The sequence below is a fragment of the Ranitomeya variabilis genome, chromosome 4 (assembly GCF_051348905.1).
Source record: "Ranitomeya variabilis isolate aRanVar5 chromosome 4, aRanVar5.hap1, whole genome shotgun sequence".
Taxonomy (NCBI): Eukaryota; Metazoa; Chordata; class Amphibia; order Anura; family Dendrobatidae; genus Ranitomeya; species Ranitomeya variabilis.
Window position 1 is genome coordinate 213,587,834 of NC_135235.1, and position 19,433 is coordinate 213,607,266.

General features: G+C 42.0%; 1 protein-coding gene across 1 annotated transcript in view; it reads left to right on the forward strand.

The window, feature by feature from the left end:
- The first annotated feature begins 2,736 nt into the window (after nt 1-2,736).
- The window catches only part of LOC143770338 (cell adhesion molecule CEACAM8-like), a 72,812-nt gene continuing 56,115 nt past the window's right edge, over nt 2,737-19,433 (forward strand). Inside the window, exons 1-2 of the mRNA XM_077259866.1 lie at nt 2,737-3,192; nt 15,604-15,963. Coding sequence (XP_077115981.1) covers nt 3,147-3,192; nt 15,604-15,963 — 406 coding nt within the window. The 5' untranslated portion in view covers nt 2,737-3,146. The remainder of the gene's footprint in view (nt 3,193-15,603; nt 15,964-19,433) is intronic.

Here is a 19,433-nt window from a genome sequence, read left to right on the forward strand (position 1 = left end):
TCTCATCCATTTTGCTGGTACTGAAAATTGCAGCGGTTTTTAATCTTGAAAAACGTGCAACAAAAATGCAGTGTGTGAAGAAGCCTCAAGGGCGAAACGAATGCTAGAATTCATTTCTCAACGCCTTCATGCTTCTTCAGGAGGAATAACCGAGGGATGGCGCGATTTGTAACCGATCAGTCCTCTTTAAGTAAATTCCAGCATATTATGGGGAACCTGGTGTTTGATAACCCAGAAACTCCCTTAATTGAATGATTGCTTTTAGCTCAGATTCGTTTGATAAATCAGAAAAAAAAGAAAACTCCTCTAAAGAAGGAGGAAACTATAAAGTAATGGCTGATTTTGTATTCGGCTACGTTCCCACTATCAGCTTTTGGTGAGTTTTTGTCAATGCAGCATTTGTTCTTTCTGGATACTTGAATTTCTAATTGTATTTTTGAGTTTTTTGTTGCTTTTTTTAATATGAGATTTTATCACGTTTTTTGATGTTGCCTCTTTTGTTGGTGCGTCATGTTTTAGCTGTGACAAAATTTTATCAAACGTTCAGTGCAGATTACATGCGTTTTTGACGTGTTTTCCGATGCGGAAACTTTTTTTTACCTATGGATTTTCTGCATCTAATCTGCACATCAAACTCAGCATATCTGCAAGAGAAATTGACAAGTTATGTATTTGAAACAGGCGCCGCCGCTCCATTTATGCTGAGCAAGGAAAAAAAAAAAAAATGGGCATGAGATTTCTATAAATCCCATCCACATTGCTGGAACTGGAAGGCGATGATCACAAGTTGCGTTTTATTTCTGCTGGCAAAACCTGCTCTCTTGGCAGTAAAGAAACGGCATAAAAAAAGTAGGTTTTGCTGCTTTTCTTTTTTTTTTTTTATTGGTCTCTTGTTTAGTGCCCTCCCCCCCCCCCCAAAAAAAAAGGATGATACAACTTTTCGCAGCAAAACCTGTTTCCTGCATTTTTTTCCTGCGATTTTGCACTTACTCATTGCTTTCTATGGGTGAAAAAAAAACGAAAAAAAAAGTGGCATGCTGCAGTTTGCAAAAAAAAAAAAACCACAGCGGTGTGCCAAATCAGTCAGGAAAAGTGTGTGTGAGATTTCTGAAATCTCATAGTCTTTGCTGGATCTCTAAAACGCAGCTTAAAATTTGCATAAAAAAAGTAGCAAAAAAATGCAACAGTCTAAGGGTGTGTGCACACATTAAGTATTTGGTGCGGAAATTTCTGCATCTCTCGGCAGGAAAAGCAAGCGGCAGGAAAATGAGCTCGTTTTTACATGCACTTTTGTTGCAGGTTTTTGTTGCAGGTATTTGTTTTCATTTACATTTTTTTTTCATCAGTATTTATAAGCCAAATTCAGGAGTGAGTGATAAATACAGAAATGATGACATGTTTCTATAATACTTTTCCTCTGATTCTTCCACTCCTGATTTTTGGATTACAAATACTGACATAGAATACTGTCTATCTGAACGTGGCCAAAGAATCGACAAGTGCGGATTTAAATAAAAAATAATCAATAATAATAAACTTCAGGATTCTCATTACCTTTTTCAACCCTTCAGATTTTGTGACAAATCTGCACGGAAAATAATAAAAACAAGACAAATCTGTAACGTGGCAATATGTGGAGCTGTGTTTTTGACACTTAATAATCCGGCAGGCGTTCGGTCCACTGGCAATAGTGTACCTTGTCTTTACGGTAGTTAAGTCCAGCAGAATACACTTTCCTATATAGCTGGTTGCTAAAAAAAAACCAAACAACTGAACACTACATGTTTTAAATTTGTGTTTTTTTGGTGGGTTTATTGTTTTTTTGTTCTTTTTATTGTTTTGCTGTGTTTTTTGGGGGTTGTTTTTGTGGGGGTTTTTTTTATAATTTTTTTTGTGTTGTGGGTTTATTGTGTTTTTTGGGGCTTGTTGTTTTGTGGGTTTCTTGTTTGTTTTCTTTATTTTTTTGTTGTGTTTTTTTGTAGGTTTATTTGTTGCTTTTTGGGGGGATTGTTTTTTTTCTGTTTTTTTATTGTTTTTTTGTGGGTTTATTTGTTGTGTTTTTTGGGGGGTTGTTTTTGTGGGTGTTTTTTGCTTTCTTTATCATGTTTTGTGTGGGTTTATGTGCTGTGTTTTTGGGGGTTGTTTTTTGGGTTTTTTGTTGCGTGTTTTTTGTAGATTTATTTGTTGCTTTTTTGGGGGATTGTTTTTTGTGTGTTTTTTGTTTGTTTTATTTTTTGTGGGTTTATTTGTTGTTTTGGGGGGTTGTTTTGTGGGTTTCTTCTTTGTTTCTTAATTTTTTTGTTGTGTTTTTTGTAGGTTTATTTGTTGTTTTTTGGGGGGGATTGTTTTTTGTGTTTTTTTTGCTTGTTTTTTTATTGTTTTTTGTGAGTTTATTGTGTTTCGGGGGGTTGTTGTTTTTGTGGTTTTTTTTGTTTTCTTTATGTTTTGTGTTGTGTTTTATTTGTGAGTTTATTTGTTGTGTTTTCGGGTTTTTTTTGTTTTATTGCAATTTGTGGGTTGTCGTTTTTTTGGGGGGGGTTGTTTTTTTGTGTGTGGGTGTGTTTTTAGCATCACAGTTGCTGGATGGTATAAAAGAGATTATATTCCTGACATACACTACTATCCTAATGTGAACAGGGAAATAAAACCTATATGCTTATCAGAATTTTCATACCCAGCTCCAATCCTGACCCCCATCATTACACCAGAGAAGAATAAAGGCTCGGATCCCTCATAGCTGTTTCTTAGGGGATTGTTGTGACCTGTAGTCCCTGAAGCCATAGAGGCTCTAGTCCTTTCATAGCGAACACTTGCATGTAAATCAGCATTCAGCACAGGACACTGAGTAACAGGGCTGAATTTGGAAATCCTTGTGCTACTTCCCCATTAGCACCTCCCTGATATTGGACAGCCCCATACAGCCAGCCATGTGACAAAGAGCTGCACAGAGAATTGGAGGAGAAGCCACAGAGACGTGTGGGAGGAAAGATCTGTATATCTAGTAAAAAAAAAAAAATCAAGATGTCATAAACCCAAATCCTCCGGCACCACATCACCAGGATCCGGGGGATCGCAGGATGCCAGGATCCGGCTGATCAGGACGCTGTTTACATATTTGTTACATTTGTGTTTACAGATTGGATACAATGTATCTCCAGATCCATCACTTCAGTCCTTGGCTGCTGCTGTCAGGTAGGAGATGCTCTGGTTGTTTATCATGATAGATCATATTGGTGTTTGGGTCATTCATTATTTTGGGAAGAGAGTCGTATTTTCTTTTTCCGTATTTCCAGATATCATAACCCCTCGTTAGTTTGCTCGGACAAGAAAATCCATTAGCCCTAATATTCGTCCGTGTAGCATTGTCATTGAATTATTCCGACTGCCTATGTATAAGGCCTGCGATAGATGGCTGTGATACATATTCTGCCTGCAAAACATGGAGCCCCTCCTTCTCTATGAGCCTAAGGAGCATCACTTGGGGCTTGTTTTACGTCTTACTTGTGTATATAGCGCCAGCATAGTCCACAGCGCAGTACACCGGTCACATCAGTCCTTGTCCCAAGTGTAATTTCTTCATCTCTGATAAACTGTAGATCCAATATCCTAGGAATCATATGAAATATTTTGGAATTTACTGTTACGTGGAGCTGTAGATTTGACCGCTAAGCTAAACTGCTAACCGCTGTCCACCAGGGGCGGGCGTATCATTGGGGCAACAGGGGTCCAGGAGGTAAGGGTGGGCCCACTAACATCTCCATAGCAGGAGGAATGTTCTTTTGTGCATCTGCCGGTGGTCCACTATGGTCGTATAGTTCAATCTTTAGTACAAGCCCTAAAATATGTGTAAGCCCAAGTCCAGACCGTGTTGGTGGGCACAGTCAGTGTGGATGCTCAGATACCCGACAACCTTAGGGACCCGTTGTAAAGAAACGTACTGTATATATCACACTGTGTCCGTGGATCGCCCCCAGGCGCAGGGCAGTGGGGTACTCGGTACCGGGTCCCTCTGTCTCGGTTGTGGGAATGTCATGGTGGCCCAACCCGGTCCGTGGCCCTGATAAGGGGCGCCCAATTAAAGGTGTAGTTTGTCAAGTGTTTGTGACGCCACCTGTGGTATTCGGTCAGGATGACCGACACTGCTAGGGGTCCGCTGGGGTGATGGAATGGCAGCTAGATGATATACCTTCCCACAGGTGCAGTATGTCCCCAGGGCTTCCCTTGATGAGTAGGTGGTAATGGTGGGTGTTGTAAGGCGCGATGAATAACGAGGACACAAAGGTTGCAGTCTCTTTACCTTTTACTGAAGACCTCAGAGTCCACAGTCCAGAGTACCGTTCACAGGGCAGGCAGAGTCCGGCCGGTCCGAAGGCACATCCAGAGTTCCCTTTGCAGGTGGAAATAAGTAGCCTTCCTACTAGCGCCTGTGTGTTGTAGTACCTCCCTGCTGAGCACCACGGGATAGTCCTCACAACTGTAGTGTATGTTTCTGTTTCTCTCTCTCCGTCTCCCAGATGGTATGGCTAGGACGACTCGTATGATGGGGTAGGCCTGGAGCTATTTTATAGGGACCCTAGTGACGCCCCTCTCCCACAATTTGCCTCCATTGTCTTCATTAGGTTAAAGGTTGGGCAGCCAACTTGGAATTAACTGTCCTGCCATGTTTCAAAGTAATGCGTAGAGCCAATTACTCCCTCGGTGTTCCGGCTACGCTCCTCAGAAGGATGTTGCCGATCTTAAGGCAGGACTCCTCCTGGTATTATCTCCTTGTGCTGTGATCTCGTTTCTCACTTCTCCACAATACACTTCGCTTCTTGTCCTTTCTTAGGATGCTGCCGCAATGAGGTGCAGGCTCAGCTCCGTAACGTTCTATCTCTTGCTATGTCTCTGTCAGGATCCCACCCCTGACAGGGACCTCTGTCTGCAGCTCAGATGTTCCTCCTTCTCTCCCTGTCTGCCTGACAGGTCTTCTCTGGGTCTCACCCAGGCAGCTTCTCTCCCTAACTTTCTATCCAACCCCCAGTTTTACCCGAGTGTGAGGAGAGGCCTAATAGATAGAACCTTTTGCTCCCCCTGGTGGCCAGAGTGTGAAGTGCAGTGTGTGACTGTGATACCTGGTCAGGTGAACTCTTTTAGTACCATCAGACGTACCATCACTCCCCCTGGTGGGAGAGCAACATTACAGCAAAAACAACCAGGACTCTGGGGCACTGCATCCGCTTCTTCGCACTTGCCTTATGTAATAGACCACATTGCAGTCATATACCGGTCAGATGGTATTTTTGGCCCTCGTCTGGTGAACGGGGGTCTTTGGCAAGGGTACGGTATACATCGGAAAATTCTTCTGACTACTGGTAAATACACAGAAGAGGGCCCCTATAAGAACAGAATATGGGCCAATAATGTGACCAAAAGCTACTTTGGAGGTAGATGTGGCCCCTGTGCACATGTTGCACCAATGGAGTGTCCACCTATGTTCCCCCTTTTTTTTTTTTTTTTAGGCTAGGTGACCGTACACCTAGGCTACCTTCGTAGCACTTTACAAGCACTACTATATTTTTATATACACTAGTTGGGCCCATACAGCAATTATAATAGTTATTTGCAAATCTTATAAAAATAAGGATCCGTTTTTATAGGCATTGGTGTCAGAACACAAGGAGGATCTACTGTGCATCATAATGGAGATTTCCATCTGATCACAATTCACCCATTATAGAAACAGGCTTGGGTGTTTTTTTTCCCTCCAGATCAGATGATGAAATCTCTGTATGTAACCCAGACTTCTCTCTTTTCGATCTTGAGAAGTGTGATATATACTATAGGACACCAAAAATGAGTCATTTCCAATCTGGTGATGCGTGAACTGGCAGCAGAATTTCAACAGATGTCTGCCATCTTTGGCCTCCTAGTTTATAACAGAGACTTTAGAGGCTAGTAGAAATTTCTGTAAGATGATCTTCTGCTTGTGAATCCGCCCTAACAGGATGCTGGGATTTGTAATTTTACACAAAGAATAAATTAACTGCATATAAAAGGGATTAGCCCGTGTTCTGAAAAAAAAATTGCAACAGGCTTGTACAGATAAGAAACTTTGCAATTTGCTGGTTGTTAAAAATCGTCTCCATTCTTAAGAACTGAGTGATTTTTAATTCAATTGTTTATTGCTCCTTCTCTAGGTTACTGGCCACCACCGTTGTCTAGTAGCAATGTCCAAAAAATGTGAAGTGCTTAAAAGCTCTTTCTCATACAGCTTGTAATCACTGCTCTGAAGCTGTCCGGAATCACTGGAGTTGACTCTTAGCTCTGAGCCAGTGAGCTTCAGTGGCACTGTGCTCCGATGCAGTAGCAGGAATGCTGCCTCATATAGCAGCGTCGGAGAAAACACAGCAATGATGTTGAAGGTCTGAACAGTCAATCCAGTAGCCGCATCTGGTCTTCAACAATCGGGAGGAAAGGAGGGAGGAGTGGGGTAAACTATGAAGATGGGAATAAACCCATCTTGCTAAAGAGAAGAGTGCATCCATGGGACTAAATTTAAAGGACATAGGGTCTCCAGAGGTTGTAAGAGGCACGTGCAACTAGCAACCCTTGACAGTGACATTTTACCAATATTTAAAGAGAACCCACCAGCACGATTTTGTGGTGTAAAGTGATGACATGGCTGTAAAGGGGCTGCAATACAGATTCTATTGATACCTTTGGCGAAGAAATCCGCTTTGTGGTTCTGCTTTAATCAGCATTTGAAGCCTTCTGCTAATTGGACTTTGATGCACGGGGGCCAGACTGTGCACTGAGTCTTTTCCTCCCTTTCTCTGATTCCCCGACTCCCCTGCCTGCCTCCATCTTTGAATGACAGGTCACTGCTGAGATTTCAAACAGAGGGAGAAGGTCAGTCAAGACTTTTGGCAGGTAGAGGGGCTGGGAAATCACAGACAGGGAGGAGATGACCCAGTGCACAGTCCGGCCCCTGTGCAACAAAATCTAATTGGCAGAAAAATTTAAATGGTGATTAAAGAAAAACAACAAAGTGGATTTCCTCACCAAATGTATCAATAGAATCTTTTACAGCGCCATCACAGCCTTGACTTTACTCTACACTCCAGAATCGGGCTGACGGGTTCTCTTTAACCAAGTGTGCCTCCACAAACCATCAGATGGAGAGTGAGGTGGTTAGTCTAGTGATGTGAGGGATACACATTCACCTGTGATAAGGGATGCCCCGCTGATTAATTAACCATTCAGGAGTTGAACAGTTTAAATGTGTTCTGAGTCATGGAAGGGTGCCGGCGCGCTGCCCAATGAAAGAAGGTGGCGCAACAGCAAGTATAAGTAGATACATTTTCTTAGAAATCTTCCAAAGACTAACTCGTTTTCGGCTCCGAACCAGGGCCTTCATCAGGTGAGTATAAAGGTATCTCCTTATACTTGCTCTTGTGCCACCCTCTTTCTAATTTCTAGCCGGCACCCTTCTATGACTCTGAATCCAAGTGATCTATAAAAAAAAAAAAAACTTCTGTATTTCTTTACCTTTTATTTTATTTGACAATTTGTATAGCTACTCTTATCAGCTCTTCAGAATTAATTTTAGACTTTTTGCAAATATGTCCCTTTTGTCTTCTGCTTGGCAAAGAGCCTGTACTTGTTGACTGATCACATGTATTACCAACGCAGTGACAAACTCGAAATGAATGTGAGCCATACAATACCACTGTTACTACTGGAGCATACAACAGCTACAGGCTTGTGTTGGAGTATTGTGCTGAGCAGATAGAAGATGGTGCTGTGTGAACTGTTACATCTTGATGATATGCTAAATATTTACATATTCGGCCTTTGGTTCGATCTTGATCCGTGGTTACTTGATGGATGAACGATCTGTAAGAAGATCGATATTGTGCAAGCCTAGATAGGTCCACCAGGGTCTTCTCTGCCATTATCTTGATTACGTAAAGCCGGTCTTTATCTTCTTTGTTCCTTCTATTCTTCTGACCATGATGTCCTTCTCCAGTGATTGCTCTGTTTGTATGATGTGCCCAAAGTGGGCAAGTCATATAGCTTGGTGATCCTTGCTTCGAATGACCTGTCTGGCTTGAGTTGTTCCAAAATTCATTTGTTTGTCCTTCTTGCCATCCGTGGTTTTGATACCATCCTTTTCCAGCACTAGATTTCCGAGGCGTCGATTCTTCTCTGTTTATGGTCCATGTTTTGCAGTTGTATGTTGTCACAGGGGGAAAAAAATATTTCCATGACATGGCCGGGGACTATGTCATAGGAGTCCTGATTTCTGGTTAAATTCCAACACTGTACCACAATGGTTTGGCCATGTGGGCTAGAACGTGGCTCTACCTACTCATGATCCTTGGGTACTGTGTGCCAATGACAACATTAACATGGCCCTTTTGCCTTCACCAGAGTTCACATTCTGCCCAAGTCCTGAACTGTTGCTGAATTTTTTTTTTCAGCCAACAATTTGGACCCTTCAGTTTAGAAATTGTCAGCGTATGAGTTTACATTCATAACCCGGCCGTCACATTGACATACCAGAAGATCAATTGTAGCTGAATTTCCACTGCAGTAGGAAAACCAGGACACATCATCTCTGATGTCAGTGACCTATTTAACTGGACTCTGCCCCATGTTTAATATTTGCAGACAGTACAAGATAGGAGCGATCCATGTAAAGTTCAAACCTGGTATAGTGGATATAAATAGGCTACACGCCCCTATTAAAATGCGAGGTTTCGGTCATATGAAAAAAAAATCATAGCAAGAAGAGTAATTTCAGAACTTTTTCTACCTTTAATGTCGCCCATAATCTGTACAAATCTATTGATAAACAAACTGAAATTATTTTAGTTTTCACTCTCAAAATTATGTTGTTGCATAAGTGTGAACACCGTCTTATTGTAATTAAACCCATATAAAGTTTAGATGTATTTTCCTGACATTTTCTTAGTTACATTTTACAGCTAACGACCTTGTTTTAAACAGCTGACAACACAGCAAAGGGATCTCTTTGTAGAAAGTTCAGTCAGGAGAAGAGTAGAAACAAATTTCCAACATATTGGATTAGAATGCTGTGAAGACGTCATCAAGATGTGCCTGAAATTTGGCAAAACAGTGACATTACCTAGAACTGAACATCATTCCAGAAAGTAATAAGACAAGTAGAAAACTGGTCTAAGAGGCTTCCAAAAGGCCTAGGGCAACATTAAAGTAGCTGCAGGAATTTTGGGCAAGTAGTGCTTGATGACAGAAATCTCCTGTATTTTACATATGTCTGGCCTGTGCGGTAGAGTGGCAAGATGGAAACCATTTCTTACAAAGAGAAACATCCAAGCCTGGCTATGCCTTGCCAAAACCTACATAGTCTGCCAAAAGCATGTGAAAACCGTGTTATGGTCTGATGAGAAAGGGGTTGAACTTTATCCATAATTCCAAAAGTTTATGCTAGGCACAAAGCCAATACTGTGCATCACCAAAAGAATACCATACCCACTGTGAAGCATGGTGGATGCAGCATTATGCTCTGAGGTAATTTCTTTGGCATCAGAAACTGGGGCATTAGGTAAGGTGGTGGGATTTATGAATCGTTCCAAATATCACTCAATTTTGCATCAAAACCTTCAGGCCTCTGTTAAAAAGATGGTGAGGAATTTCAACTTTCAGCGTGATAACAATCCTAAGCATACCTCCAAATCAACAAAAGAATGGGTTTGCCTGAATAAGATAACGCTTTTGGAATGGCCCATCCAGAGCCCAGATCTGAACTCAATTGAAAGACTGTGGGTGGCCTGAAGAGGGCGCTGTACGAAGGAGATGCCCTCGCAATCTGACAAATGTGGAGCTACTGCAAGGAGGAGTAGGTAAAGGATGCCATTTCTAGATGTGTCATGTGCCTACCCCAAAAACTAAATGCTTCAACAGAGTATTAGTTTAAGAATGTTCATATTATGCAACCACACTATTTTAGTTCTATTGTTTTCGTCTTCCATTCAAAAAAATATTTTTAGTTTGCTTTTCAATGGATTTGTATAGATTATGGGTGATATTAAAAGTTGAAAATGTTCTGGAATAATTTTTTTCAGATGGCATTTTAATAGGGGTGTGTAGACACTGTACATTCATGGTATATAAGCCATTGATTCAGTGACTGGTTGCTATAACTTTTTTGTCTGTTCTATGATTTCTACGTAAAGCCGCTGCACTTTTTTTTTTTTTTTTTTTATTATTTATTTTTTTATGCATAGGAATTGATGTGTTGTGTGAGTAAAGATTATACTCTCAGGAAAGCATGGTGGAAGAGAGAATACTAGAGTGCTCACCAGATTACTACCACCAGGGCCATTTCCCCCACCCTGAAAAATGGAAGGATGAGGGGAAAGAAAAAAGTGAAGTCTTCTGAAGCAATTCTGCCATTGTTTTGTTTTTACAGCGTTTAATGTGTGTAATGTGATTTTTCATGTGATTGAAAGTTGGCATTTAAATGGTTATACAGTTGCAATTGGAGCTGGCTCTAGTTGCTGTAAATACCGGCTGCATAACACTGGTGACATCTGCCATATTTAGTGTGGGTTCAGCATTAGTGATGAGAGAGTGTACTCGTTGCTCGGGTGGTCTCCAAGTATTTGTTAGTGTTCGGAGATTTAGTTTTCATCACCACAGCTGAATTATTTTCAGCTACTAGCCAGGCTGAGTACATGTGGGGGTTGCCTAGTTGCTAGGGAATCCCCACATGTATTCAAGCAGGCTAGTAGCTGTAAATCATTCAGCTGCAGCGATGAAAACTAAATCTCCGAGCACTAAAAAATACTCGGAGGTCACCCAAGCATGCTTGGGAAAACCCGAGCAACGAGTATATTCGCTCATCACTACCCAGCATCTTAAATGCCCTGTAGACATGTAACGTGGCACAGGGCAGTAGCCGTGGGTGAGGTACTCGTTTCTTATGCTCCAGCACATTACATGAAGAATGGGATCTTGGCTGGGTGTGTGGACTTGTGCTGTGAGGGCACTACACCCTTGCAGGCCTCCTATAACCATTGTTGCTAGTTGGCTAGGACCAGATGTTTTACAGCTCAAGAAGTGAGACCTCCAGATATTTAAATACGTAGTTTTACTGAATAAAATGTCTGATGACCACTATATACATGAGATTACAGCAAATTTATTCTTCTCTTGCGTTTCAACATTACAGATCATCTCTATACATATTCTCTTCACTTCTCTTGTTCGCGTCTCCACTATGCCCATTTGTAGTTGCACAACCTAGCCTCCTACCATATTGCAGTCCATGAAAATCATCTTCTCCTCCCACGGTTCTGCTTTGGCACCATCCCTTTAAGAGGATAAACAATGTGGCCAAAACTTATTTGTCGCTGGTTGACGCTTAAAGCAAACCTGTCAGCAGGATTTTGCTAAGTTAACTACAGACAGTGTCAGGTTGGCAGTGTTTATACTTATTAAAATGATACCTGGGGTGATGAAATCCGTCTTCTGGTTCTTGTATAATCAGAATCAGTATTAGAAGTTTTCAGTTAATGATATTCTCGTGAACCAGGGCGGGACTGAAGCAGTCTTATCTTGCTGCTCTAAGCCAGAGAAATTAAGGAAAGACCTGCCTTCAGGCCGCCCCTAAGCACAGACAGTCTCTCTGTCTCTATGATGAAGAACATGTTTGTGCTTTGGGGAGACCTAAGAACAGGTCTTTCCTTCATTTCTCTGGCTTAAAACAGGGAGATAAGACTGCCTACAGTCCCACCTGGGATCACGGGCATATCATTAACTGAAAACTTCTAACGCTAATTACACAAGAACCACAAGACTGATTTAATCACCCCAGGTATCTTTTTAATCAGTTCAACACTGCCAACCTAACAGCATCTGTAGCTTACTTACCAAAATCCTGCTGACCGGTTCACTTTAAAGCACCACTCAATTGTGTGTTTGTTTTTTTTCCCAGCGCTGGAGTGGTGCTTTTAAATATAAGCCCTTTGCCCCTGTTCTTATACTCACCTTCGACTGCTTCACCTTTTACCGACTCCATTCCCATCCTGTGGTGCCATCTTGTGACAGAGGCTTCTGGCTGGCTGGAAGTCAGAATCTGTCACAAGCTCTCAATGCAAGTCTCAGAATCAGAACGAGGTTCTTATACACTTCTATTGAAAGGCGACCTCCGACACACAGGCACTAGTGTGCCGGCAGCTTACTTTTTGCCAGAGCGACGCTGGAAAAGAATGTAGGTGATGACAGGCGAGTATCAGACAGGTGGAAGGGAACTTGGATCTAAAGCACCACTCCAGCTGTGCAATAAAAAAAGATGCTGCAGTGGTGCTTTAAGGAACTCCCACCCAGGGTACTCGCTTTGTTCCACGTTGTGGTCCGTCCAGTACCAGGACCTGTCTCCTAGTCCTCTCTAAAGTCCACTGACCTGTTTCACCTTGATCACTCTGTTACTCGTTCCACACTTTTTCTCTATCTTGGCACTCAGGATCTCACTATCCTATCTTTCGGCCTCCTCCCTCGGCTAAGGGACACCCTTGTCACAAGGCTCTGGAGACTACTCAGTCTTCAGGTCTCTCTGTCAAATGCTAAGCCCTATCTAACAGGAAACTGTCACTTTCCCTCGCACTAGCCCCTCCCACTATGGACTAGTCCCAACACTTAACTTTGTTCCTTTACCATCAAACTATACACTTTATCAACATTACTAACATCTTTAATGCACATCATAATTCATATTGCATCACAACAAGACACACACACACACACACACACACACACACACACACACACACACATCATCCAATCTCTAGTGGGGTACCCAATTTTAATCTTCGCTTTGGGTCACTTGCTTTCCTATGTACACCACTATGTATGACTTCTAGCCAGTGTTGCCAACCGTACAGACATTCCTGGACGGTCTGCAAAAAATAGGGCACTCTTTTGACCTGTCAATAAAAAATTGAAGATGACTGTGATTTTTTTTTTTTTTTTTTTGGAGGTGATGAAACTTCTACAGGTTATTTTGATTTGTAATTTTCAGCATTTTACAGATTACTGTGAATAAAGCTGATGTTGTCTTATTAATGGGCTGCAGACATTCATCACTTATAATTATAATGCATCTGTAAAAAAAAAAATTTTCTGGACCAAAAAAAAGTGAAATTGGCAACCCTGCTGCTAGCAGTTAATCCGTCCCTTAACTCCTATTTCAGATGGCTGTAATATGGTCGTGTTTTAGGGTCCATATTTCATCTACAAGTGCCGCACTCCGTTGGGTTCTGTTGAACTAAAATAATGACAGTAGAATTAGGATTTATAGGGTTCTTTGAGGATCTACATGCAGCTAAATTACAGGCCTTAGCTCTCTTTTAAAAAGAAAAACGACTCTGGTCTTAGGATGGCTCCACATGGGCACCTCAATGATGGCACATAAAGTAAGGCCTAAAGGTCATGCTGTCCTTCTTCCTACAGGGATTAAGAAGGGTGACGTTTTTGCTTTATTTTGCTTTAGGAAAACAGAATCAAGATGAAAATTTCCCTCCTGGATTCTGCATCATAGTAGAGCATTGTGACGGGCGTGCAGCTGGGCTACTCCCAGGCCGCTCTGTTCTACAGCTTGTGAAGAACAGGTGGAGGTCGGAGCGGGTGGGAGAGACCATAGCTTTATAGAAGGCTGATTGTTATTAAGTGTTCTGTGGTCAGGAGAACATACTGGAGATACACTGCCAAGAGACAGGACTTAGGTGGGGCGACGCTGCACTGCAACAAAGCGGCCCGCTACGGATCAAAGACTAGATGATTTCTGCAGAGCACAAGGAACAGCATGGGCCGACTAAAGAATCACAGTAACACATTGTGGGCCACTGCACAAATATTACAGATGGGTACATTTTCCTGTGTGTTTTCCTTCCAACATTCAAAAACGAGGTTCAGACTCCATTCTAGAAAAACCATGCTAAATTCAGAAACCTCAGAACACCCCAAATGCCAGGCACAGACGCAACTTAAATTTCCAGCCATAGTCACCTCGTAGAGTTCCAGGTACAGGCCAGCCACTTTTCCCGTTAGTGTCAGCCATAGTCGGATCATAAAGTGCCAGCTACTGCTATGCCAGGTGCCAGTTATAGATGTCCTTCAGATTGCTAGCCATGTATTTCCTTAGCGGGCCAACGATAGCTGCTATGATGCCAACCAGATATGTACTACTGACTGCTAGCAACATGTCCACCCCCCCCAGAATGCAGTCACCGATGCACCTTGTCAGCTTTAACTACCTCTGCTAGCCTCAACTGCCATCTAGATCAGCAGTATTAGCCCCCCATAATGCTATTTGCAAATGCAGCCAGGCAAAATCTCCCCCCAGTATATTGGCTACAAATGCTCCTCACATTGCGGAATGTCACAGATGATGCACCACTGGTCTTGGCCTCCAGGGAGAAGATGATACCCATGAAACAAGTAGGGATTGCTCTCTTTGTAGACCTTTTTCTTACTTTATTCATTTATTTCAAAACCTTCATAGGCAGAGAACATCAGGGGACAGGGTATTGCCCTCCTGGTATTTTCTTTTCATTTCATCTTGCTCCTTTTGCAAACAGAAGCTGTCATAGACACGTCCTATGGAGGATTTTCACCCCAAATGATCGCATATTGCTAAACAAAAATTTAGAGCCTCAGCAGATTTGGCATATTGGTTGTTACTTCTATTTTAGCTCCTTCAAAACTAAAGACAAAACTGAAACTGTCATTGCTTTTATTTTCTCACTGATCTTCAATTTTTCATTCAAAAGGGAGAACATTTTATCACTGCTTGTCTCCTCACTTTTCCAAAAAATGTCCCATAACTAAACATGTGAATGTCATTTTGTCAGTAACCTTAGCCCGGTACTTAACTCTCAGCACCATACATTTATGGATGTGGGATCGTGTATGTGCCAAGTCTAAGGTATAGATAATCCGGAACTGGCAGGTGGCAGCCCTTTGGACACAATGCATGTTGACTGCAACCAAGACACTGCCATCTATGGAATGCAGGTGATTCCTCATGGGGTCACTGAACTGTGTGAATTCACCGCATCCAATACATTGTATGGGTGAAATTTCTCTGCATGATAAATAGACATGCTCTGGTCTGGAAAGACGCGCCGCATGTCCATCTCTGCAGGTAAGCCGCGGGCGTCTGTGGATACATAGTGGATGGGATTTCTAGAAATCCCATCCTCTATGCTGTAACATCTGGACGTTGTGGGTTGGTTGCTGCACAAGTACACAGTGTCCAACCCGCAGCGTTTACTGATCATGGGAACGTACCCCAAGTGCCCTGCAGTCTGGTATTTTAATGTTGGCATGTTGACACTTATGGATTATGTTTAGAGGGTTGGATGGGTTTAAAAGTAGATCTGGCAACTAGTAAGATTTTACTTCTACTTCAACAAGTGCAGCAAAGTGATCGGCGGTTTATGGGTTTGCCTTGTACTATGTCACACATAAGGGTATTGTATATCATAGACACAATTGCCATAATCTGATCTTCAAACATGTGAGATTTCTGTGTATTTCTCATGTGATCACTGAGTGGAATCTGTTCTCTTTCAGTTCTCCTCGTCCTCACGATGGATGTGACCAGTGGACAGATCAGTATCCAGCCGATCCCTCAGTATCCGGTTATTAATGGACCTGTCACCCTGAGTGTTACTGGGATTACTAACAAATTAGAGGTTGTCAACTGGTATAAAGGACCGAGTACAAGTACTCAGTATCAGATCCTGGTATATTTTCCTGGTAGTAGTCCTCCCACATTAGTTCCCGGACTTATGTACAATGATCGGATCTCGACTTTCAATAATGGATCATTACACATCAAAGATCTTCGTGTCACAGATGGGGGGAATTATATAGTGGCTGTACAGATGGTGTCATCAGCAAAGGACGTAAATGTGACCCTGACCGTCTATGGTGAGTACTATGTGCCAGAATAGAATATGTTTCACTTTCTTGTTCCAAACTACTGTTCTAGGTAACAACCTGCCACCTTTTCCACACAAAAATACTTGTCACGTTGTGAGTATTTTCTAGTGTAATCTTCAGTAATGTCTTAGGTGACTTTGGCCACGACACAGGTCATGTAGCAAAAGATGGCTCTATGCCTCTTGTACATCACTGCATAGTGCAACTGAACGGGATCACAAGTACTGCAGCCGTGACAAGCAAGTCTCAAAGTCCGACTGACTTTGTGACTTGTGTGTCAGTCGTGGTTCCTTGTGGCTCACCTTATACTGAGCAATAGAAGTAGCATACAGCGATGTATGACTGCAGGACCAGTGTCACGGCCAAAGATCGCCAAGCACATCCAACCTTATTGCTACACTTCAGCATACAAGACGTGTCACGTCATGTGTTTTAACCTCTAGTTTGTCTCAATTCCTCACTATTTTAAAGACCTCTGTTTACTGTCCGGGAATAGAAATATTAATAGTTCCCATTCAAGGACTGGAACCAGTATGGACCTCGCCTTGTTGCAATGTATTGTAGGTGTGAACCATCAGCATGAAGATGGGATCGGTATGTAGTAAGTATTATTTGCTATGTTCGTTTTGTTGCACCATCTCTTGGCTGTTGTTATGCCATGTTTTTCTGTGTACGTTATTGATAATCCTTATGTAGATCTACAGGCCACGACTTTAAGTATATGGCCACTGAGAAAATTGGTCCCAGGAACCATATTGTGAATAGAATGGCTTGTGATGGGTCCAGGGTCAATTTCGTATAAGGGATCACTTTCCCAAAGTTAGAAGAGCTAGAGTTGGATCTGAGGTGGAGACTGCAGAAGATCAAGTGCTAAGCCATTATGAATTTTTTTTTTTTTGCAGAGTGTACACTTGGAGACTGACACCCAGATGCAGTCTACTATGTCTGAGTGTTCACCTCCTGGCCTGAAAATTATGGACGTCAGCGCACGTTCCCTTTGCCGACATCATTACAGCTTATGGCACTGTGGGTGTATACGTCCAAATCCCTGTTCAGTTGGCCCCTGATGGGGCCGCTGAACAGGTGCGTTTAGACCGCACACGGAGTACTGTGTACAGTTTTGGGCACCGGTGCTTAGGAAGGATTTAATGGAACTAGAGCGAGTACAAGGAAGGGAAACAAAATTAATAAAGGGGATGGGGGAGCTACAATACCCAGAGAGATTAGCAAAATTAGGATTATTTAGTCTAGAAAAATGACGACTGAGGGGCGATCTAATAACCATGTATAAGTATATAAGGGGACAATACAAATATCTCTCCGAGGATCTGTTTATACCAAGGAAGGTGACTGTACCAAGAGGTCATTCTCTGCGTCTCGAGGAGAGGTTTTTCCACCAACATAGAAGAGGATTCTTTACTATTTGGGCCGTGAGAATCTGGAATTCTTTGCCTGAGGAGGTGGTGATGGCGAACTCAGTTGAGGGGTTCAAGAGAGATCTGGATGTATTCCTGGAGCATAACAATATTGTATCTTACAGTGATTATTATCTTTAGAAGGATGTAGATCTGGGGATTTATTCTGACGGAATATAGGCTGAACTGGATGGACAAATGTCTTTCTTCGGCCTTCTTAACTATGTTTTTATGAACACAATGTGAAAGCACCCTTAAATTGAGGTCTACCCATGTGATATCAGTCCAGCTTTTCATGTCTTCTCCTGCTGTTACGGGAGTCCAGTCTGAACAACCAGAGACAATGTCTGAGATGGATAGCTGCCAGGAAGGATTGTGGTGCGGTGTGATCTGTATGCTACTGCAATGAGCCGCGGCCACTGATCTGGTAAAAGTCTAATTAAGTTGGTGATCTCTATAACCAAAAGGTTAGTCACTGACGACGTTTCATTTCAGATCAGTGATGCTGATTTCAGGGGCTGGCCCGGTTTCTGTTCTCCCTGCCTGCTGTATTCTCTCCTTTTCTAGGTCCACTGACAGTGCTTTCTCTTGCTGGCTGGTTGCTTCTCTTTAGACCCAGCGATGGAGTGCACTGTCAGTGAACATTTAAAAGAATATAACACATGGAGTGTGCGTCAAAATCGACAATCCGTAGAGCAGGGACTAGCCCAGGCCATGAAATGGACATCATTGGTAACACTTTTTTCAGGGTGGTGACAGCAGCTGGAGCAGTAACTGCAAAGCCAACCTCCTGATGACATCCCATTTTTTTTTTTTAGAAGTAAAAACAAATTCGAAAACCCCAGAACTTAAGAGTGGAAGGGATTTTTAAATGAAGCACAATAGAAATGTGGTTAGATTATTGGATTACACAAACATTTTGTATGAAAATCTCTTTTGCTTCCTGACAACTCCCTAAATGAGTTTGCTAATAATTTTAAAATTAAAAAAACGTGTTGGGGGTGTGATTTTGTGGCACTTGTATATTAGTATTACAGATTCTCCACCACCATCTTCTTAGACTGCACAGCTCTCTTCTCAAATTGTCCACTGATGGAGGAGAATGTGACCAGCCCTGACAAGTAGTCTCCTCCAATTGAAGAAAAAAAAACAAAAAACTTTCTTATGAACAGTATTTCTCCATTGGAAGACGAGGCCGGTCACTTGCTCTTTCATCAATGGACATTTTGATAAGAGGTGAACTGTGCAGTCTGTGAGGAAGGAGGAAGGGAACCTGTAATACTCGCATGATTTTTCTTGTGCTTACTAATTTATATTAGAACCTGAACCTTAGGGCATCCGCTATGCTACGATGTACTGCAATACTGTGGTATTGTAGCTCATGGCACATACGATCAAATGAAAAAAAATATAAAAGATTTAAACTGCCCATTTTCCCTTTTCAACAAACAAACAAAAAAAAAAATAAAATCTGCCATCATTGCTGTTACCGGCGGTACAAAGGTTACTGTGGGTCACATAGAGAGTACTACTCCCATCAGCTGCAGCTGAAAATGGTAAGAGCAGGCGCAACTAATGGGAGTATTCGTCAACCAGCGCCTGTGCTATAAATAAAAATAAATAAATAAAAATAAATAAATAAAAATAAATAAAAATTATGTGGAGTCTTATATGTATATGTATGTATGTGTGTATGTATATATATATATATATATATATATATATATATATATATATACGTATATATAATTTTTTTTTTTTGTGCGGTAACCAGCACAGAAAAAAACTGACAGCTGCAGACTGCAACCTTCAGCTGTCAACTTTACCATGGCTGGTTATCAAAAGAGTGGGGTCTCCCCCATTTGTGACAGCCAGCCAAGCTAAAGCATATAGCTGGGGGAGAGTATTTTGTCACTGGTGTGTCAGATGCAAAAGACAGTTGCTCTGCATCTGGCTCCAGAAGGTCTCTGCGTTTAGCATTACAGACGCCTCCTTAATCCTTCTGACTCTTGGACCTAGCGGCAACCTCCCTCCAGCTCTAAT